We start from the raw sequence: 24322 nt of genomic DNA, 5'->3' as shown, positions 1-24322 counted from the left end.
TATATATATATATATATATATATATATATATATATATATATATATATATATATATATATAATTTGGTCATCTTTGTTTCAGATATCATTCCAAATGCCTGGGGCCTTGTGAAAATCTGAAACTGTATTGGATTAGAAAATTAATCGTCATGTCTCCATAAAGTGTAGTTTTGACTAATGTATATATATATATATATATATATATATATATATATATATATATATATATATATATATATATATATATATATATATGTCAATCATAAAACAATCATGAACAGCTGACAATGTTTTTCTTACCTTGTGAGATTACACTCCATAACTTTCTGCTAATCTATATATATTTATATATATATATATATATATATATATATATATATATATATATATATATATATATATATATATATATATATATATATATATATCAGTTTTTATATATACAGGTGCATCTTAGTTATGCAGTTTGCTGGGGTAAGATCCTGCGGTTTATCTAAGGAATATGACATCAGTGAAATGTATTGAGATACCTATTATCAAGGAAAAAAGATCATCCCCTAGCCAACTACATTTTCCATTTACACCAATGTCAACCAGATACATAAGAACACTTAAGTCATTTATTACATCATCAGCTCTTTAGCTTGCCATTACTTTTTAAAAATCACCAATTTTCTATATGATGTATACATGAGCTAACCAACTTGAAGTACATATATCACAAAAATTAACTACCAATTATCATTTAATGAACATGGCTGTTGTCTCATTTATGCTTTGTTGGCAAGATCATGCTGAAATAAATATAAGCTACAAATTCTTCACAGATCAGCAATAAAGATTTCCAAAGTAACTGTGGTAGTGAGATATATAATTAGTATAGATCTGTAATCAGTATCAGACAAGTCATTTCCTAATTACATGAATACTCAAATTTTTCAATACAGAGCAATGAGTAATCAAAAAGTGACAAATTTCAAGATACATACCAATAACTGTAGAAAATAATAATAAAAGAAAAGAAAACAAAATTACATCTGAGTAAATTATCATGGCTACTAAAATAATGTACAACACTATATAAAACACGCCCCAGGAACGGATCAGTGGACATAAGCACCCATAACAGACATATAATGATAGGCTGTGTAAATCCATTTTTCTCTGGATATGATGGCTCAGACAATTGCACATTGCTGACCTGCTGATATACAATAAATCACAAGACTAGCATTTGTATGAAATAGCAACAAATATGACAGCTGTATGCATACACCAGTGAGAGACTTTTAGAAGGTGGATATATAATAAAGCCACAGCTTCAAAGATCAAATGGCCACCAACCAAGGCTACAAAAGCACCCACCATAATTTGTTTTTCTGTTGCCAACTTTGAATATAGTAATTTTTCTTTCTGTTTTGATTAGAATTAACACACCAAAGTCTTTCTGCATGCAAAAAGCTACCTATCAAACTAGCTGTTTACATAATGTACAAAAAAATTTTCAAAGCTGGATCTTGCTTGTCCCTACTCTTGGTGTAGTCAGAAAATACACTATAACAGGCCAGCACCAGCACATTCTGCAATACCACAAGCACTCAACTCTCATACGATTTTTACAAAGAAAATATGGCGCTCTCACGTACTGGCAAACACAGAACACTTTAGTGGAATAGTTTGAGATAAGTTCCTGTAACTTTGTGAGCATTCAGTTATCAAATTATCAAACTTTTCTCTCATATAACTGTCTGAAATATATTCATTTCACAAATTTCAAAGTTTTTTCTTTCTTTGTATCAAACATGCACTTTACACCGATTAAATGCAGAGTATTCCCATTTGCACAAAATGACTGAGAATCAACACTGGGCAAATGTGATGCTATGTGGCATGAAAGGATATCAGTAACATGACACTGTGTGCACCTACCCCTTCTCTTCTAAGAACCCTTTGTGTGGACCAATGAGCAGACAAATTTTGCAGGGTTTCAGAGAACAATACAAATATCAAATATCTAAGAAAACTCTTTCCAAGTGAACACTAGTACAGTATCTCAGCCTGTTTTATAATGTACATAGGCAACAAAACTAACGGTGTAATGTATTGGTAACGTCTCTTATTGTGTTTTCTATTTCAAAGAAGAGCTTTTCATTGTGTTCAATTGAGCGTCCTCCAGCAGAACGTAGCTGCCTTGTCTGTAGTTCCAGGCGAGTAAGCAGTTCTCGCATATGGAACCGACTCTGAGGTGGAATGTTGTCCATGTAATCCCCACAAGCACGATGGAAACTTGACACCTTCTGCGCTGCCTGAATACAGGCAGCAACAGTAGTAGTTGAGCTCTCTGATCTCAAGTTTGCTATTGAGGCTTCCACTGCATGGCCCTGTTCCAGAAGACCTGCCTTCTCCATACTGCCACTGGATGAGCCACTTACACTGTCGCTTGGAACAGTTCCACCTGACGATGTCATATTTGGGGCAGGATTGCCTGATACATTATGAGCTTGCTTTGTATCTCTATTCTCAGCATCTTTACCTTCTTTCTTAACAGATATAACTGGAACTGAAGGTGGCCTAATGATTGAAGGAGTAGCATAAATGCCAGCTGGTTTTGGTGGAGGGGGTTTTACTCCAGCAGGGGGAGGAGGCAGCTTGAAGCTCTTCACCATAGGCTTGACAGGTACTGAAGGTTTCCCATCAGTGAGTTTTGACTCGGCTTCACCACCTGTGGCAGGAGGCCACATCTTACGTTCTAATTTACCAATTTTCCCCTCATCTTCTGGAGTTTTATTTGTAAGTTGAGTATCAGAATTAATCTCCTTTTCACTCTTCATTAACTTTGGCAATTCAGGCCGCTTATATATACATGGAGCATATTTGGGACTAGTTTGATTAGGATCAGACTTAGCTAATTTGTCAGAATCCTGCTTTTCCCACAACTTTTTTAAACTACTTATGCTACTTGAGCTAAAACGTTTGGCATCCTCATCTTCACTCACTTTCAAGTTATCACTCTGAACACTATCTCGTTTTTCACTCTGAACACTGTCTCGCTTTTCACCCTGTAAACTGTCTCGCTTTTCACTTTGAATACTTGTAATACTTTCACTCATCACATCACTTTTAATTCCAGAGTCATAGCTCCGTTCATTTTTTCCACCATTATCACTTTTTTTAAACACTTCACTAAACACTTGCACACCATTTTCTTGTTGATCACTAAGACAAATATCCTCTTCAGGTGTCTTGGCCACTGATTCACTCTCTTTCATAACATTCGTTTTTCTAAGTTGTGCTCGGAAGTCCATCAAAGTACTATGAGGATCATTTTCCATATTACAACTATCTTCCACACTTTTTCCAGTGTCTGTTTTCCGAAGCTGAGCTTTGAAATTAATTTTCCTTTGATCTTTATCAGAACTGTTTCTTTCAAAAGGACTTTTAATTTTCTTTAAATTTGTTTTAAAAGTGATCTGATTACTTATGTCTCTTACATTAGAATTTTCCGATTCACTCTTTATAGTATGTTCAACATTAGCTGTATTACCATTATCTAGACGAGGAGACTCACCCATTTTATTACTTTTATGGCATAAGCTTTCAAACAACTCAGAGACTAGCTGCACTGCTGGATTCTTCTGACTGCCAGGTGAAGTTTCTCCAGTGGGTACGGGATCTGGACTCTGCTCCTTTTTATCATCAACCTCCTTCAATTCAGACACTAATTTTAACTCAAGACTCTCTTTAACTTCATGATTAATCCCTAGTCCTAATACTACCTTTGGTTCTTCTGAGGAAATCTCCTCTATGCTACCATCACGGGAAGCAAGTGATGCAGCATCAACCGAAGGTGGACTACCATCAACTGCAGCTGGAGAGGACGGAGTCTGTCCTCCATCAGCAATTGGAGAGGATGGGGTTTGCAAACCTTCTGTTTCAGCTGATGATGAACCAGGACTTTTAGCAAGGGCAGAAGTAGACTTCATTTTAATCTTTGCATTACCAAGGCCAGGTCTTGGAGAGAGGTTTTCAGTGGATTTGAAACTTTCACAGGAATCAGAAGACTGATCTCTATGTCTCAAATTAACTCCAAATCTTGATGCTGGACTACCTTCGCTTGTATCACCATCAAGACTGGTATCAAGAATTGGCTTAGCTCGAACTGGAGGCTTATCTATGTCTGTATCTCGCAATCTACAGCGGGTGATACTGAGGGTTGCACGTTCTGCCTGCGGAGACTCTAAACCTTCAACTACTGTCTGCTGATTTTCTTGTGTTGTCTGAGCTGCTAATTTCTGAGGACTAACATTAGAATAATCGGTCTTTCGTCTTGCTCGTGGAGATGGAATTGGTTTCTGTATCAAGCGTCGATGAGCCTCAGGGGAAGAGGTTCCTAACCAACGCTCTGAACCAGGTGGAGGAGGAAATTCTAAAGTTGCCGACTGAGTATCTTCCATGAAGTCATCAGGGGGAGGGGGAAGATCTGCTGGAGGTGGAGGAAATTCTAAATCAGCCAGACTTGGTTCTTTATTGCGTTTATCTACTCGAAGAGACTGAAGTCGAGGACTTAATCGGGATATCAAGGGTGACTGAGGTGGGAATCCACTTTGTGTGGAGTTACTACGAATCATGGAGGCTGCATTTTTGTCAGAAGTGTCTTTGTTTTCTTCTGGGTCATCCTGTTCCTCTTGATGTCCTTGTTCCTGCTGTTCCTCTTGCTGTTCTATTGACTGTTCATCAGAAGGAGGTACACCCTGGGAAAGACCACTCTGGCGAAGCGATTCAAGGTAAGCCCCAATTCTGGCACCCTTGGGCAAGGTACCGTAACGATTAATTGCCCTCTTTACATTGTGAACCTCCAATGCAGCAACAGTGAGGTGTCTTCCTCCACCAGTACCACTCTGACTTTCAGATTTTTCCATTCTACTGCGTCTTAATCTTTCACCACCTGCCTTGGAATCTCGTAGTCCTGCTGATGATTTTTGTCTGAAAGTAAACAATGCTTTTAATTACAATGTTTATCAAAACATACCAAGAAATATAATTATATCCTTTATTCTATACTTCATATTCATCATTCTTACATTTGAAGAGGGGAGGTGCATGCATTAACTTCCAAAGTATTTCAGGCATTAGCTGTCTTCTAGTATGGAGGACCAAGCAACATGAACTAAAACAATGCCTCATTAGAATATCATTGAAGGTGGATAACACCTTCACTTTGGAATACCTTTCAATAAAAATCTAACCCGAGGTGATCTAAATCCAAATACAGGTACACCACCGGTTTTCCAGCACTCTTGGTTCCAAAGCCTTGCCGAATTAACCATATTGCCAGACCAACCATAATCATGTAATAATAATTCATCAACACACCTCTAACCCACTAATTATACATCTCCCATGTGTCTAAAGTACACTATGGTCTGCTAGAAATTTGAATTAAACAAATATCAAATGTAAATTAAATAAATAAATGCTCTAGACTGAGGTACTTATCAGCTATGAGTTTCACAAATTCATCCACATACTCAGCAGCTCCTTCGTGGTTTGCAGACTGCTTTCTCCGCACACTTTATTCATGGAAATTCCATGACGCTTCTTGAAGCTTTGAATCCATCCTTCACTACAGGCAAGCTCATGATGTAATCTAAATTCTTTATGGAAAAACTTAGCCTGGTCCATTATCATGCTACCTGACAAGTCCACTCCATCACTCCGACACTGTCAAAACCATTCCATTATCAGTCGATCGTGCTTAGTACTCTTACCATCTTTCATAATTTTTCTAATCATCATTTGCTTAATGGAATCGCAGTCTGCATAGAATTTCAATATTTTCTCCCTTTGCTTCTTTATATCATAAACAGTTGATGAACCAACACTGTAGATGTCACACAGCTTATGCACCGAAACACCACGGTCCATTTTTCTCAACAGTTTTACCTTATCTTGGATCGATATGGACTGGTGTTTATGTTTGACACCACAAATGACACTATCATATGTCTTAGAAGCCATAGCTTGGGTTAAATTTAAGCAAAATAAGCTAAGAATCTGACAGAATTGCGGTATCACCACCAACAAGTACAGTGTAAAGAATGTAAGTAAGCACGCCCTACACACAACGCCATCTGTGGCCGCCTAGTAAACTTGTCTGGTGGCCGCGGTAATTTCAAGTTACCTCACGTAATTTTGTCTGAACTAAAGGAGGTGCCAAACCATCAGTTGCTAGAAAATCAGTGGTGTATCTGTAGTTAAGCAAAGAAAATGATCAAAAATTAAAGTTCAATCTACAAAATACACACCCAGAATTTCAATGAATATATGATTCATTCATTTCTAGTTTCGAACTTAGCATGATCTATTAAATGAGTAATCTTATGAAACTGAATTCCTACATGATTAAACCTACAAATCAAACCTAAAGTTCTGGACATACATAGGGGCAGGGATACAGATGCATGAATGCTGTATTTTCAAAAATGAGCTGATGACATACAATATATAATTCAGATATTCCTTTTCATGTTAGAGACTCCAGTCAAGAACAAAATTCCACATCAAGGTTGGGCCTTAATTGAAATATAAAGAGGTTAGTGAAAGGGAAAAAGAAGAGATGATGAAAATAAGTGATCTTGTAAAATTGAATTTCAGTGTGATCAAACCTACAAATCGAAACCTGAAGTCCAGAACATGAACAAGGACATACACATGGACATAAGAACAAGGGCATAATCAAACACAAGTTGACCAACAAAATGTAGTTGATTTTTCTTTTCTTTTTAAAGGCTAGTCAGACAAAATTCCATATCAAGGCCAGGCCTTAATTGAAATATAGAGAGAGGTTACTGAAAGGGAAAAAGGAGACAAGAGAAAGAATTTATGAATTTTGGAGGAAGTGAAAAACCTGGCTTTTAAAATGAGCCAGGTCATAGCTATTGGAAAAGATATGAAAGGGTAGAGTTTCAAAGCTTCAAGGTGTACTGAAGGACACAGTCATCAAAATGGCCCATCCTTGAGTTGTCACTGGCCATACAGTAATCACATGATGTAGCAGCTTGCAGAGTATTGCATGGTCCAGCTAGTGGTAAGGGCACACAAGCACCCAGCTCATGGAAGCAAAATCAAAGTAATACCTATAGCAGAGGAAAAGTAAACCAACATTGTGGCATAGGGCAAGCAGGTCAAATTTTGATGTTAGCTTAGGGGAGTTTACAAGTCTGACTGCTTTCACTTCAACTCTGTCAAGTAAGGATGCAGAGCTAGAACCATCCCAGAGGAGAGAGCAGTGCTCCATTAAGGATGAATTAATCCTTTGTTTAAACAGAGTAACTGTTCAGAAGAAAAGAAATTTTGATGTCTAAACAGGACTCCCAGTTTCAAAGAGGCGAATTTGTCTATTTTCCTTATGTGGGGTTTCCAAAAGAGAGTGGATGTTACAGTAATATTAAGTACGTTCAATGAGCCAGAAGAGTTTTGAGGAGTTTTTGATAGAGAGATGGATGAAATCTGGGTCTTGAGGCACAAAAATTACCAGATTTTACCAACCCCACTGAGATATCATGTTTGAGTTTACTGAGGAAGTCATATCAAGACGAGATGTAGGCCAAGTGAAAGAAGATGAAGCAGAATTAAAGGATATGGAGGAATGCAGCATTGAGTCATCAGAACGTTAGTGCATTTAGTTATTCAAGAATGATTGGAAATTGTCAGTAAAAAAGAAAAAACATTAAGGAACAGGGCAGAATCTTGAGGGACTGATCCATCAACTACCATAGAGACAGATACAAGGCAACAAAGTGAGGGAGAGAAGCCAAAAGAGGGGGCTTAAAACTGAGACCCCAGTGTCACACCCTGTCAAAAATTTTGGGTATATCATGGAGAACTACATAGGATTCTCCAAAATCTCTCAGAATGATGACCAGACATTACTAAGATCCCTCTGGTAACTCCCATCAAGGGGTGGCCACGGCAAAGGAGTCTCCACTTATCCCTGTCCTTACATGCCTCTCTCGCATACACCATTCCAAGCATTCTTCCTCTATTTCTCTCCCTTTAGTATTCCTCCATCCTATTTGACCATGTCACAGGTGGTCTTCCATGCACACCAACCCCTTTAATTGTACAATCATAATTGTACTATCACACACTCTCCTTGTAAAATCCATCTTGCATTCTTTCCACATGCCCAAACCACCTCAAAGTGTTATGTTTCACCCATTCTACCACTCCACATTTCACTCCCTTTGCATTCCTTGTCATACCACATCTCTCATACACCCTTTCAGTTCTTTCTTCATTCCATCTAGTCACACCACATGCCCTTCTCAAAATAGGTCATTTCCACAGCCTGGATTCTTGACCTCTGTACTTCATTCCAGGTCCATGTTTCAGCTGCATAGGCCAAGGTTGGGAGGACTATGCAGTCCCTTAATCCTCTCTTCACTTCCATACTAACACCTCTATCCTTCATTATTCTATTAAGGGACCCAATGACTCTTCTACCCTGTATTCCCACTCTCCCTTATCTCTCTTTCCATATCACCACACTTAACCAAGACAGCTCCCAGATACTTAAATACCCTCACTTCTTTCACTATCCCCCCCCCCCATATCCAAAGTACAATTTGTGCGCAGGAGGGTGGATGTGCTGGAAATGAGATGTTTGAGGACAATGTGTGGTGTGAGGTGGTTTGATCGAGTAAGTAATGTAAGGGTAAGAGAGGTGTGTGGAAATAAAAAGAGCATGGTTGAGAGAGCAGAAGAGGGTGTTTTGAAATGGTTTGGGCACATGGAGGGAATGAGTGAGGAAAGATTGACCAAGAGGATATATGTGTCGGAGGTGGAGGGAACGAGGAGAAGTGGGAGACCAAATTGGAGGTGGAAAGATGGAGTGAAAAAGATTTTGTGTGATCGGGGCCTGAACATGCAGGAGGGTGAAAGGAGGGCAAGGAATAGAGTGAATTGCATCGATGTGGTATACCGGGGTTGACTTGCTGTCAGTGGATTAAATCAGGGCATGTGAACCGTCTGGGGTAAACCATGGAAAGTTGTGTGGGGCCTGGATGTGGAAAGGGAGCTGTGGTTTCGGGCATTATTGCGTGGCAGCTAGAGACTGAGGGTGAACGAATGGGGCCTTTGTTGTCTTTTCCTAGTGCTACCTCGCACACATGAGGGGGGAGGGGGATGGTATTCCATGTGTGGCGATGGGAGTGAATGGGGGCAGACAGTGTGTATTGTGTGCATGGGTATATATGTATGTGTCTGTGTATGTATATATATGTGTACACTGAGATGTATAGGTATGTATATTTGCGTGTGTGGACGTGTGTGTGTGTATACATTGTGTATGGGGGTGGGTTGGGCCATTTCTTTTGTCTGTTTCCTTGCGCTACCTCGCAAACGCGGGAGACAGCAGCAAAAAAAAAAAAAAAAAAAAAAAAAAAAAAAAATATATATATATATATATATATATATATATATTTAAAAAAAAATATATATATATATATGTATATATATATATATATATATATATATATATTTTTTTTTTTTTTTTTTTTTTTTGCTGCTGTCTCCCACGTTTGCGAGGTAGCGCAAGGAAACAGACGAAAGAAATGGCCCAACCCACCCCCATACACAATGTATATATATATATATATATATATATATATATATATATATATATATATATATATATATATATATATATCTTCTGTTTCCCATTTTAGAAAGTTAAAAAAAATACAAGGAGGGGAGGATTTCTGGCCCCCCGCTCCCGTCCCCTCTAGTCGCTTTCTACGACATGCGAGGAATGCGTGGGAAGTATTCTTTCACCCCTATCCCCAGGGATAATATACATATATATATACACATACACACACATACACACACACACGCACATATACACACACACACACACATACATATATATACATGTGAAAAATGTAAGAAACAATTTAGAAAACTGAAACTTCTAGCTTGAAATGAAATGAAAAAATGAATGTCAAATAATGGTTCAACCTCTGGCTATGGAAAGGAAATGTTTAATTTATTTACACAAACGTCAATAGTAGTTCTCATCAATTTAACCACTGTATCAATAAGCTTCAATGTCTAAGCTACATTTTTTCCAATTTCACTATTTTCTTGTCAAAGCACCATGTATGAAAACTATCACTCCAGTAACACAACTATAAACATTTACTTCCCCTTTAAAAAAAGTTCTGGGGAAGTCTGTCTCGATACACTGCGGGACACTCTACCACCTGGCGAGGTTTGTGTTGCAATGGTTCTTGATTCACAAACGTAATAGCATCACTGGTGGGCCAAGGTAGTTCCGTTGGTGAAGAGGAGCTCATGAAACATGTCAGAAAGCATGCTACTGCAGGCAGGAGTGAAGGCTGATGCAAACTGGTATCGCTCTGAATGATGTGATGGGGACGAGATGATCCTCTGACTCACGTCAGTTCACTTTCCTCTACTCTGATTGCTTCAAATATGTAAGATGCAGATAATGTTTGTATTCCATCCAGTGTGACCCTGGTAGAAAACAGGTGATCCACATCTTGGCCATCCACTAGTCCGGACACCAAAACATCACCAAATATGAAGATGGGGGCTGTGTAAACAAGGTTGTCTGCTATGATATCATCTCTGCTCACAACTACCAAGTCACATACCGTCACGCCACCCACCAACACAGCATTAAGGTGATCAGCTGTGAATGCATTGACAAATGTCTTTCTACCTCTAATAACAGAGGAACCAGCAGAAGTCAGGACAGCTTGGTTTCTTATTTCAGACACATCTACACCATTTACCAGCACCCCTTTGCTGCCTCTCATGGGAAAGTTGAAGCTGATGCTCAAAGTAGTTATCCTCTTAACACTAATGATGTTGGGAGTGAAAAAAAACAAGACACAGATAAGAGTGAGTGCTCAAATTACAGAGGTATAAGTTTGTTGAGTATTCCTGGCAAATTATATGGGAGAGTATTGATTGAGAGGGTGAAGGCATGTACAGAGCATCAGATTGGGGAAGAGCAGTGTGGTTTCAGAAGTGGTAGAGGATGTGTGGATCAGGTGTTTGCTTTGAAGAATGTATGTGAGAAATACTTAGAAAAGCAAATGGATTTGTATGTAGCATTTATGGATCTGGAGAAGGCATATGATAGAGTTGATAGAGATGCTCTGTGGAAGGTATTAAGAATATATGGTGTGGGAGGCAAGTTGTTAGAAGCAGTGAAAAGTTTTTATCGAGGATGTAAGGCATGTGTACGTGTAGGAAGAGAGGAAAGTGATTGGTTCTCAGTGAATGTAGGTTTGCGGCAGGGGTGTGTGATGTCTCCATGGTTGTTTAATTTGTTTATGGATGGGGTTGTTAGGGAGGTGAATGCAAGAGTTTTGGAAAGAGGGGCAAGTATGAAGTCTGTTGGGGATGAGAGAGCTTGGGAAGTGAGTCAGTTGTTGTTCGCTGATGATACAGCGCTGGTGGCTGATTCATGTGAGAAACTGCAGAAGCTGGTGACTGAGTTTGGTAAAGTGTATGAAAGAAGAAAGTTAAGAGTAAATGTGAATAAGAGCAAGGTTATTAGGTACAGTAGGGTTGAGGGTCAATTCAATTGGGAGGTGAGTTTGAATGGAGAAAAACTGGAGGAAGTGAAGTGTTTTAGATATCTGGGAGTGGATCTGGCAGCGGATGGAACCATGGAAGCGGAAGTGGATCATAGGGTGGGGGAGGGGGCGAAAATTCTGGGAGCCTTGAAGAATGTGTGGAAGTCGAGAACATTATCTCGGAAAGCAAAAATGGGTATGTTTGAAGGAATAGTGGTTCCAACAATGTTGTATGGTTGCGAGGCGTGGACTATGGATAGAGTTGTGCGCAGGAGGATGGATGTGCTTGAAATGAGATGTTTGAGGACAATGTGTGGTGTGAGGTGGTTTGATCGAGTAAGTAACGTAAGGGTAAGAGAGATGTGTGGAAATAAAAAGAGCGTGGTTGAGAGAGCAGAAGAGGGTGTTTTGAAATGGTTTGGTCACATGGAGAGAATGAGTGAGGAAAGATTGACCAAGAGGATATATGTGTCGGAGGTGGAGGGAACGAGGAGAAGAGGGAGACCAAATTGGAGGTGGAAAGATGGAGTGAAAAAGATTTTGTGTGATCGGGGCCTGAACATGCAGGAGGGTGAAAGGGGGGCAAAGAATAGAGTGAATTGGAGCGATGTGGTATACCGGGGTTGACGTGCTGTCAGTGGATTGAATCAAGGCATGTGTATGGGGGTGGGTTGGGCCATTTCTTTCGTCTGTTTCCTTGCGCTACCTCGCAAACGCGGGAGACAGCGTCAAAGCAAAAAAAAAAGAAAAAAAAAAATATATATATATATATATATATATATATATATATATATATATATATATATATATATATATATATACATATTGGGGTGTCTAAATGTGTGTGGATGTAACCAAGATGAGAAAAAAGGAGAGATAGGTAGTATGTTTTAGGAAAGGAACCTGGACGTTTTGGCTCTGAGTGAAACGAAGCTCAAGGGTAAAGAGGAAGAGCGGTTTGGGAATGTCTTGGGAGTAAAGTCAGGGGTTAGTGAGAGGACAAGAGCAGGGGAAGGAGTAGCACTACTCCTGAAACAGGAGTGGTGGGAGTATGTGATAAGAGTGTAAGAAAGGAAACTCTAGATTGATATGGGTAAAACTGAAAGTGGATGGAGGGAGATGGGTGATTATTGGTGCATATGCACCTGGGCATGAGAAGAAAGATCATGAGAGGCAAGTGTTTTGGGAGCAGCTGAGTGAGTGTGTTTTGATGCATGAGACCGGGTTATAGTGATGGCTGATTTGAATGCAAAGGTGAGTAATGTGGCAGTTGAGGGAGTAATTGGTGTACATGGGGTGTTCAGCGTTGTAAATGGTAATGGTGAAGAGCTTGTAGATTTATGTGCTGAAAAAGGACTGGTGATTGGGAATACCTGTTTTAAAAAGAGAGATATTCATGAGTATATGTATGTAAGTAGGAGAGATGGCCAGAGAACGTTACTGGATTACGTGTTAATTCATAGGTATGCGAAAGAGAGACTTTTGGATGTTAATGTGCTGAGAGGTGCAAGGCAATGCTATGAAAAGACAACAAAGGCCACATTCGTTCACACTCAGTCTCTAGCTGTCTTGTGTAATTCACCGAAACCACAACTACCTTTCCACATCCAGGCCCCACAAAGCTTTCCATGGTTTACCCCAAATGCTTCACATGCCCTGGTTCATTCAATTGACAGCACGTCAAACCTGGTACACCACATCGTTCCAACTCATTCTATTCCTTGCATGCCTTTCACCATCCTGTATGTTCAGGCCCCGATCACTCAAAATCTTTTTCACTCCATCCTTCCACCTCCAATTTGGTCTCCCACTTTCCCTTGTTCCCTCTACCTCTGACACATATATCCTCTTTGTCAATTTTTCCTCACTCATTCTCTCCATGTGACCAAACCATTTCAATACACCCTCTTCTGCTCTCTCAACCACACTCTTTTTTATTATAGAATTAGAAGAGCAGTAGATGAAACAAAGGAAAGGTGTGGTACTGGAAGACAGACCTTGAGCCAGAAAATATCAAAGTTAGGAGTAAAGGTCCTTGAGGCATGCAAGAGGTGTGTTCATGTTGGAATATGCACTAACATCACCACTGAACCACAACTGTGAGTAGAGATAATAGTTGGATATGGAAAAGTGGCAAGTGAGAACATCATTAGACAAATGGGTCTAAGAGAGAAGTACAATATTAGGAGAAGTACTTAGACTGTATTCAACAGAAGAGAGGTTACTACAGAGACCCAAAAATACTGGTATAATGAAATAAACAAGCACACTCACTTGATCTACATCTCGTCTTGACACAACTTCCTCAACAAACTCAAGACTTGGACATGATATTTCACTGGGGTAGATGAAATCTGTTTAAGCATAATGCCTCCAAGACGTGGTTTCTACCTATCTTCCTATCAAAAATTCCTCATAACCTTCTTCTCTCATCTGAAGGTTCTGTAATTCCACCTCTTAACTCAATAAATGCACTTACCACACTAACTTCAGAACTTGATGCACTTGCACTACACCACATTGATGGTTTACCTTCCCTCTTTATATAGGTATTACTTTGGTTTTTGATCTTCAGAGCTGGCTCCTTGTGTTCCCCCACCACCAGCTACACTATGCAATCCTTGGCAAGCTGCTGCATCACATAATTACTATATGGGCATTGGTAACTCAAGAGTGAGCCATTCTGATAACTGTTTCTTTACATACATATTGAAGCTTTGGAACTCTAGTCTCTCATGCCTTTCCCAATAGCTATGATCTGGCACTTTTTAAAAGACAGGTCTTCCATTTCCTATAAAATTTGTAAATATTTTCCTATCTCTTCTTTTTCCCTTTCACAATACTTTCTATATTTCAATAAAGGCATGGTCATGATGTGGACTTTTGTCTATGACTGAAGCTGAGAGAGAGAGAGAGAGAGAGAGAGAGAGAGAGAGAGAGAGAGAGGGGGGGGGGGGGAGCTCCATCAGAGGGGGAAAAGGTCATGGGAGAGGCCGGTACTACTACTGTCTGAGCCATCCCTCTCGTTGGCAGTAGAGTCAGGCAGCATTACATATGTGACCAGCACAAGTTTCAAATCTGAGCCAAAGATCAACTGAGTGAGTCATTCCACAGAGATACATCAAAATCTAATATTAATGAATTATCAATTTTACGTGAAAATTCAAGATGTCTGAGCCACCCCTCTTGTTGGCAGTAGAGTCAGGCAGCATTACATACATGACCAGCACAAGTTCCAAATCTGAGCCAAAGATCAACTGAGTGAGTCATTCCACAGAGATACACCAAAATGTAATATAAATGAATTATCAATTTTAGGTTAAAATTCAAGATGTCTTTATGAAAAGACATAAATAACTAACTCTAAGTGAAGTCTATTCAAATGAGTAGTCTCAACAAGCCCCAGCAAAACCCTACAGATTTTAACCTTTAAACAGCAACTGACTTCAAATGATGTCCAGTTTGAATGCAGTGGTCAACATCATGTCCTAACTTCTTCTACCTCTGTTTAACCCTTTTCAGTCCTACAAACACACACACACACACCATGTGCACATGGATCCAGTACTCCACTTGTATCTGAGATACATAGTGTTAATTTCCACCCAGTTTCAAACACCCTGAAACAACCTTGAGCTATAAATTGATACCATTTGTCACCAGCAGTAGTAATTCAAACTAAAAAAATTAACTGCCGTCATCCACCCTACATACATCAGGCTGGAAAGACATTTAGCACTGTGTGCACCAAGCAACCACAATATTGTTACCTGTGCATCTGACACCTGTAAACATATAAATACACAGGTGGGATAGAATATGATTTTTTGATATAAAATGAGGATTTGATGATGATGATAATGATGATGTTAATAATGATGATCATGTTTTTTGGGCCCTGTGATAACAGTTACATGGAAGAAACAGGGCAACAGACTATCATACCAGTAAGGAATCTTAAATGGATTTAAGCATTAAGCAAGTTTTGTTTCCCTTATCTTTTAAATTAATGTCACTTTTAAATTTTTTTATGATTTCTGAAAAACCTTGGGCTGTGGGAATGCAAAAAATTTACAGCAGTTAGAAATAAAGGGGGTTAAATACCCAGGTAAGTTATTACAACCAAAAGAAGTATCTTCCAGCATAAGGAGTCTGCAGCAAAAATTTTTACTCTCAGTAATTTTGATAAACCATCATTATAAGTACATGAATGTTAACCTGTGGGTCTTGTGCTCATAGCAACCTAGTGGAGAATATGCAGAATGTTGGATGACCCAAGTGATAAGGTGAACACTTAGGATTTGCTTGTGAAATTTGTAAAGAACGTGAAGAAGAGTAACAGGAGAAATGTGAGTTGGTGATTTTTGCAGGACTATGTAAGGAGGAATACCGACATGAAAAGTGTCCAAACTAACCTCATGTATATAAAAATAATCATGAAACAACCATGCTTAATTTTCTCTTTATGTTATTGCGAGATAGTGGAGGAGTTTGGCAACATGATAAATAAAGAGCTAGAACAGTTTCCCCTAAAACTGTATCCAATATACTTTGGTCAGGGTGGTGTGCAAAGTAAGAGGGTCAGGGAGAATAGTTTGGTAAACAGAGAAGAGGTAGTGAAAGCTTTGCAGATGAAGAAAGCCGGCAAGGCGACACGTTTGGATGGTATTACAGTGGAATTCATTTGAAAAGGGGGTGAATGCATTGTTGACTGGTTGGTAAGGATATTCAATGTATGTATGGATCATGGTGAAGTGCCTGAGGATTGGCAGAATGCATGCATAATGCCATTGTACAAAAGCAAATGAAATAAAGGTTAGTGTTCAAACTACAGAGGCATAAGTTTGTTGAGTATTCCTGGGAAATTATATGGGAGGGTATTGACTGATAGGGTAAAGGCATGTACAGAGCATCAGATTGGAGAAGAGCAGTGTGGTTTCAGAAGTGGTAGAGGATGTGTGGATCAAGTGTTTGCTTTGAAGAATGTATGTGAGAAATACTTTGAAAAACAGATGGATTTGTATGTAGCATTTATGGATGTGGAGAAGGCATATGATAGGATTGATTGAGATGCTTTGTGGAAGATTTTAAGAGTATAAGGTGTGGGAAGTAAGCTTTTGTGTGTGAAGATTTCAAGAGTATAAGGCGTGAGAAGTAAGCTGCCAGAAGCAGTGAAAAGTGACTTGTTTACCAAATGGCATCCTAGTAATAATCTTCAGTGTATATCAACTGACTTATATTTCTTTCTTGTATCTTCCCTAACGATGTGATTATTACACGAAAGTGCACCTGGGAACTTATCGAGTTTCATTTCCCCATGGACTCATAGCAATACACAGACATATACATATATACACAAGAACATATTCATACTCGCTTACCTTCATCCATTTCCAGCACCACCCCACCCCACAAGGAAACAGCATCGCCAACCTATGCATCAGCGAGGTAGCTCTAGGGAAAACAGACAAAAAAAAAGACCACATTCGCTCACATTCAGACTCTAGCAGTCATGTGCAATGCACTGAAACCACAGCTCCCTATCCACATCCAGGCTTCACAGAACTTTCCACGTTTACCCCAAATGTTTCACAAGCCCTGGTTCATTTCATTGACAGCACATCAACCCCAGTATACCACTCTGTTCCAATTTACTCTGTTCCTTGCATGCCTCTTTTAATCATACTCAGTATAATACCAAACCCCCCGTTTATATAGTCAACCCTCGATTTTACGGGTTAATAGGGGGAGGGGATGTCTGTTTATGCCAAATGTCAACTAAATCAAACGTAACCTATGGGTCATTTTTTTTTTATACAATATACAGTTCAGTTTTCTTTTAACTCCTCTATCACTTGATGACATTTTGAACTGTAAGCATTGCAAAATTACTTACTAAATAAATTCACAATTCTCTGTATACAACCTGACTGCATGACAGCTTGAGGCAGACAGACTGAAGCAAAGTGAGTATTCCCAATGCTTCCAAAAAAACAAGTGTGATATCAAATTCACATGGTGCGGTATTTGAGATTTTTTAAAGAAATTTTAGAATCATCTTTAATTAATGTATTATTATTTGCCTGGTCTGTTAAATCAAGGGTTTACTGTACTATCATTCCTTATAAGACCTTACTCTCTTAATAAAGACTCCTTCCCTCCTGTATCTTTCCTCCTATATTTGTATAGGACAATGAATTGTGGAAAGGTAGAGTGGGTGTAATGTAATACTTTTCACAAAGCATTTTTACTAATCCTATCACAAACCTTCTCCACATCCAGAGATGCCATAAACAAATCCCTCTTTTTCTCTGTGTTTTTCACACAAATTCTTCAAGAAAAACACCAGGTCCACACATCCTCTGCCACTCCTGAAGCCACAGTACTTCTCCCAAGTCTAATCCTCTGTGAACACTATCCTCTAAATCACCACTCTCTTATACAAGTTAGTAGGTAGACTAAACACAAGTTTTTCTCTGTAAATTGAGCTTTAGGTTTTGTCTCCCTTGCCTTTACATGCTACCACTATATAGGCAATCTTCCTAACCTTCAGCACCTCACTTTAAATCATGCATACACTGAAAATTCTGATCAAACAATCAACATTGCTGTCATGCCATTTCTTAACTGCAATCCCACCCACTTCAGCCAATTTGTCATACTTTGTCATATGAAAAGCTTTCAACACTTGTTCTCTTCATTAAACCATTTGCCATGACTCTTTTGCTCCAAAAAATTCCATATTCTGAACAATCCACAACTGCCCACATCTATCCATTCATCAGTCTTTTAGACACTCACTCCATCTCTTTAACTCTTCCTCACCAGTTGTGAATTTCATCTGCTCCCTTCACTGAAGCTCCCATTTGTCCTGTTGTTTTCCTCACACCATTCACTTCCTTCTAAAACACTTTCTTAGTTTCTCTGAAGTCTGCCCCTCACCCCCATCTCTAATTTGCCCCCCTTTTCAGCCCCTGCAGCTTCCCCTTTACCTCCTGCCATTTCTCTTGCACAATTCCCTACTATTTTCACACTACACACTTAAATTGCATATGAAAATAATGCTTCCCTAATACCTTCCATTCTTTGTCCACTTCCCTAGTTTCACTCACTGTCCTTAGACCTTTTCATACTCAATATCTCTTAGTATCTCTGTACACAAGCATCAAAAAATGCAGAAGAAAATGCCCAATGAGCAACTTTTTTCTGAAATATATCTTCGTTATCTGACCGGTCTCTTCAATTCAGACAATTACTTGCTACTTGAATGTGGGAGGTGTTTCCTTTACATAGGATGTGACCAATTCTGAATTGGTTGCTCTGGCTTACAAGAGGTAGTTAGTTTGTCCAGATTCTTAAAATAACAGACTGAGGAAGCTAATGTCTCTGTATCTTGAAGTCAAGTATGGTTAAAAATATAACATTCTAATGCAACTAAACAATCAATTTAAAGAGAACTGATTGCCAATTATAGTACATATAATGGACCTATAATTTCAGCAATGACTGATATTATTTTAGAATGTAAGTTTAGATTTTGCAAAGCCTTATAGAGTGAAAGATGTATAGATTTTGCAGAGCCGTACACATTGAGACAAAGTGTACTTAACTGTGTTTTATAATAGGGGGTAAAAAAGACTGGAAGAGGTGATAGAATTCAAGTATTTGGGAGCTATCCTGGATAAGTTTAATGATACTGAAGGGGAAATAAGAGAAAGAGAGCAGCAGATTGTAGAATAGTCACTGGGTCCCTTACTAGAATAATTAAAGATAAACGTGTAAGTATGGAAATGAAGAGAGAATTAGGGGACAGTATAGTCCTCCCAACCCCAATCTACGCAGCCAAAACATGTACTTGGGATGAAGTACAGAGGTCACAAATCCAGGCTATGGAAATAAGCTATATGAGAGAAGCATTTGGTGTGATAAGATGGAGTGAAGAAAGAAATGAAAGGGTGCATGAGAGATTTGGTATGGCAAGGAACATCAAGAGAATGAACTGTGGAGGGGTAGAGTGGGTGTAACATAATACTTTGAGGTGTGCAGGTAGAAATAATGTAAGACAGGTAGTTTACAAGGAGATCATATGACAGTGCGATTAAAGGGGTAAAGGGAGTTGGAAAGAAAGGAAGACCACCTTTGACATGGGGAAACAGAATGGCAGACCACTGAAGGAAAAGAAATGGTGTATGCAAGGGAGGCACATAATGACAGGGATAAGTGGAGACTCTAGCAGTGGCCATCCCTTGATGGGAGTTCCCAGTGGGAATGGCCATCAAAGATATAGATAGACAAACTCTGACTTAAAAATTTTCTTTAGCACCAAAATCATTCTTGCTAACCTGAATGACTGAAGCTGAGGTGGATCTGCTCTGAAGGTGGAGTGTGCAGAAGTGAGGGCCTGAGTAGCTGGCAGAGACTGCGCACCAGAGTCTTCTGTGTCAGGTGTCCTTTCTCGAAGTTCACTTTCACTCTCTGCATCATTACTGCTTGCTAAGTCAGCCAGGTCTTTCTGGATTCCTGTAAAAACCATCAACTTCAGTGTAGACATGCAAATGAAATATCAAAATAAGATTAGTAGGAAAATTTAGCTTTTTAACAAGACACAATATGCTTACAGAAGATCAATGACCCAAACGACATTATCCTAGTTCTCTAAATTTATAAGTAAGACATTCTTTACACTACACAAGTAGAATAAGAGGCGGAGTATTTTATCTTCAACAGGACTGATAACACATGGAATGATTTACCAGTGAGATTGGTTGAGAGCAGTACTAGAAATATGTTTAAGAAAAGACTTGATAAATACTTTGCTTCAAGTCCATGACTGACATTATTTGTGCCTCCTCAAGTCACATGAACAGTTTGCAGGTTTTTAACTTTGAATTATCTGTATGCTATTCTTTTCATCAAACTAATCTATGAGTTTCTAATATCCTCCATGATCACAAAGAACCTCAAAAGGACCCAGTGGTCTTTTAATTTTTGAGTTCCTTTGTATTCTTTCCTCTGGAACTACTGCACATAATGCCCATATCTGGCTATGCCACATGTATTTAAGATTAGTTAATCTGTTAAATACAGTGTTTATCCAGGAATGTTTAACACATAATTCATACCAAAAATAATGATTCAGAAAAGTTTTTCTGAATCAAATCTCATAAAAAAGAGGAAATTTCTTATGACTGGCCAGTCCGGTAAGTATGTCTTTCCAAAAATAAGGACAATTGTTTTAATTCCAAGGAAAAAAGGTAATTATATATTTTGTGCACCTTTTCATGAACTGAAGAAAAAATAATTTCTTTTTTTGCACCCTGGGGAATGCATATACAATTGTGTATCAAGAGAGATGAATGCAACCAAGCCTCATTTGTCTTGGCAAGCTCTGGGGAAAAGCAGTTCAATCTAAAAACTGGAACTCTCTCCCATCCAATCCAAAAAAGTATAACTCTCTTCTTTTCTTATCAGTGGGACCACTCAGAAGACATATTAAACATTCTTATTCATAAATACCGCTTTAACCCAATGACTGTGGTTATTCTTGATATTTAATACTAACCCTCAAAGTGGCAATATTCAATAAATTCAAATCTATACATTTTCTTCTAATTCTAAACATCTTTTTCTCAAAAAATTACTTATATATTCTTAGGGATAGGGGAGAAAGAACACTTCCCACATATTCCCTGCATATCGTAGAAGGTGAATTAAAGGGGTAGGAGTGGCGGGCTAGAAATCCTCCCCTCCAATTTTTCTTTTCCAAAAGAAAGAACAGAAAAGGAAGCCAAGTGAAGATTTTTCCCTCAAGGGTTGAGACATCTGTTCTTCACACTACCTTGATGATGTGGGAAATGGCAAATATGTATAAAACATTCTTTATTTTTTTCATATATATTCACCATTTCACACATTACCGAGGTAGCATCAAGAACAGAGAGCTGAGCCTTGGAGGGAAAATCCTCACTTGCTGCTTTCATCCATTCCCGCTGCCATCCCGGCACACATGAAATAACAACACCCGTCCCTCGTGTGCGCGCAAGGTAGCGCTAGGAAAAGACATCAAAGGCCACATTCGTTCACACTCAGTCTCTAGCTATCACGGGTAATGCACCGAAACCACAGCTCCCTTTCCACATCCAGGCCCCACAAAACTTTCCATGGTTTACCCCAGATGCTTCACATGCCCTGGTTCAATCCACTTACAGCACATTGACCCCGGTATACCAAATCATTCCAATCCACTCTATTCCTTGCACACCTTTCACCCTCCTGTATTTTCAGGCCCTGATCGCTCAAAATCTTTTTCACTCCATCCTTCCGCCTCCAATTTGGTCTCCCACTTCTCCTCGTTCCCTCCACCTCTGACACATATATTCTCTTTGTCAATCTTTCCTCAATCATTCTCTCTATGTGACCAAACCATTTCAATACACCCTCTTCTGCTCTCTCAACCACACTCTTTTTATTACCACACATCTCTCTTACCCTTTCATTACTTACACGATCAAACCACCTCACACCACATATTCTCCTCAAGCATCTCGTCCACCCTCCTCCGCACAACCCTATCTATAGCCCATGCCTCACAACCATATAACATTGTTAGAACCACTTTTCCTTCAAACATACCCATTTTTGCTCTTCAAGAACATTCTCACCTTCCATACATTCTTCAACGCTCCCAGAACCTTCAACCCCCTCCCCCACCCTGTGACTCACTTCTGCTTTCATGGTTTTCCATCCACTGCCAAATCCACTCCCAGATGTCTAAAACACTTCACTTCCTCCAGTTTTTCTCCATTCAAACTTACCTCCCAATTTACTCGTCCCTCAACCCTCCTGAACCTAATTATCTTGCTCTTATTCACATTTACTCTCAGCTTTCTTCTTTCACACACTTTACCAAACTCAGTCACAAGCTTCTGCAGTTTTTCACCCGAATCAGCCACCAGTGCTGTATCATCAGCAAACAACAACTGACTCACTTCCCAAGCCCTCTCATCCACAAGACTGCATACTTGCCCCTCTCCAAAACTCTTGCATTCACCTCCCTAACAACCCCATTTATAAAGATTAAACAACTATGGAGACATCAGGCACCGCTGCCGCAAACTGACATTCACTGGGAACCAATCACTTTCCTCTCTTCCTACTCGTACACAAGCCTTACACTCTCGATAAAAACTTTTCACTGCTTCTAGTGACTTACCTCTCACCTCTATTAACTCTATCATATGCCTTCTCCAGATCCATGAATGCTTCATACAAATCCATCTGTTTTTCTAAGTATTTCTCACATACATTCTTCAAAGCAAACATCTGATCCACACATCCTCTACCACTTCTGAAACCACACTGCTCTTCCCCAATCTGATGCTCTGTACATGCATTCACCCTCTCAATCAATACTCTCCCATACAATTTCCCAGGAATACTCAACAAACTTATACCTCTGTAATTTGAACACTCACCTTTATCCTCTTTGCCTTTGTACAATGGCACTATGCATGCAGTATGCCAATTCTCAAGCACTTCACCATGAACCATGCACACATTAAATATCCCTATGAACCAGTCAACAACACAGTCACCCTTTTTTTAATAAATTCCATTACAATACCTTCCAAACCCGCTGCCTTGCCGGCTTTCATCTTCCGTAAAGCTTTCACTATCTCTTTCCTGTTTACTAAACCATTCTCCCTGACCCCCTCACTTCTCACACCACCTCAACCAAAACTCCCTATATCTGCCACTCTATCATCAAACACATTCAACAAACCTTCAATATACTCATTCCATCTCCTTCTCACTTCACTAATACTTGTTATTACCTTCCCATCAGCCCCCTTCACCGATGTTCCCATTTGTTCTCATGTCTTACGCACTATATTTACCTCCTTCCAAAACATCTTTTTATTCTCCCTAAAATATAAAGATACTCTCTCACCTCAAGTCTTAATGCCCTCTTTATCATCTCTTACACCTTTCTCTTGACCTCCTGCCTCTTTCTTGTATATATCTCACAGTCATTTGCACTATTTTCCAGCAATTTCCAGCTATTACATATAATAGAAAAAAAATACATATATATTTCATTTATCCGTTATATTGTGTCACTGTCTTCTGCGTTAGCGAGGTAGCGCAAGGAAACAGACAAAGGAATGGCCCAACCCATCCATATACACATGTATATACATAAACGCCCACACACACCCACATATACATACCTATAAATTTCAACGGATACATACATATACATACACAGACATATACATATATACACATGTATGTATTCATACTTACTGCCTTCATCCATTCCCGTTGCCACCCCCCTCCTCCCGCGCACGTGCAAGGTAGCGTTAGGAAAAGACAACAAATGCCAAATATGTTCACACTTGGTCTCTAGCTGTCATGTGCAATTCATTGAAACCACAGCTTACTTTCCACATCTAGGCCCCACAAAACTGTCCATGGTTTACCCTAGATGTTTAAAAATGCCCTGGTTCAATCCAGTGACAGCAGGTCGACCCCGGTACGCCACATTGTTCCAATTCACTCTATTTCTTGCACGCCTTTCACCCTCATGCATGTTCAGGCCCCAATCACTCAAAATCTATTTCACTCCATCTTTCAACCTCCAATTTGGTCTCCCACTTCTCCTCGTTCCCTCCACCTCTGACACATATATCCTCTTAGTCAATCTTTCCT

The 24322-nt window shown here is 39.3% G+C and overlaps 1 protein-coding gene across 11 annotated transcripts in view; it reads right to left on the bottom strand.

Annotated features, from left to right (window-relative positions):
- Positions 1 to 605: 605 nt before the first annotated feature.
- The window catches only part of Abl (tyrosine-protein kinase Abl), a 400776-nt gene continuing 377059 nt past the window's right edge, over positions 606 to 24322 (bottom strand). For all 11 annotated transcript variants that reach the window (XM_071664774.1, XM_071664769.1, XM_071664771.1 and 8 more), the window contains 2 exons: positions 19954 to 20131; positions 606 to 4982 (listed from right to left, as the gene is read on the bottom strand). In XM_071664774.1, the coding sequence (XP_071520875.1) occupies positions 2087 to 4982; positions 19954 to 20131 (3074 nt within the window). In that variant the 3' untranslated portion in view covers positions 606 to 2086. The remainder of the gene's footprint in view (positions 4983 to 19953; positions 20132 to 24322) is intronic.

The sequence above is a fragment of the Panulirus ornatus genome, chromosome 9, assembly GCF_036320965.1.
Source record: "Panulirus ornatus isolate Po-2019 chromosome 9, ASM3632096v1, whole genome shotgun sequence".
Lineage (NCBI taxonomy): Eukaryota > Metazoa > Arthropoda > Malacostraca > Decapoda > Palinuridae > Panulirus > Panulirus ornatus.
The sequence above is the reverse complement of the archived record's forward strand: the minus strand, read 5'-3'. Positions and strand labels throughout refer to the sequence as shown.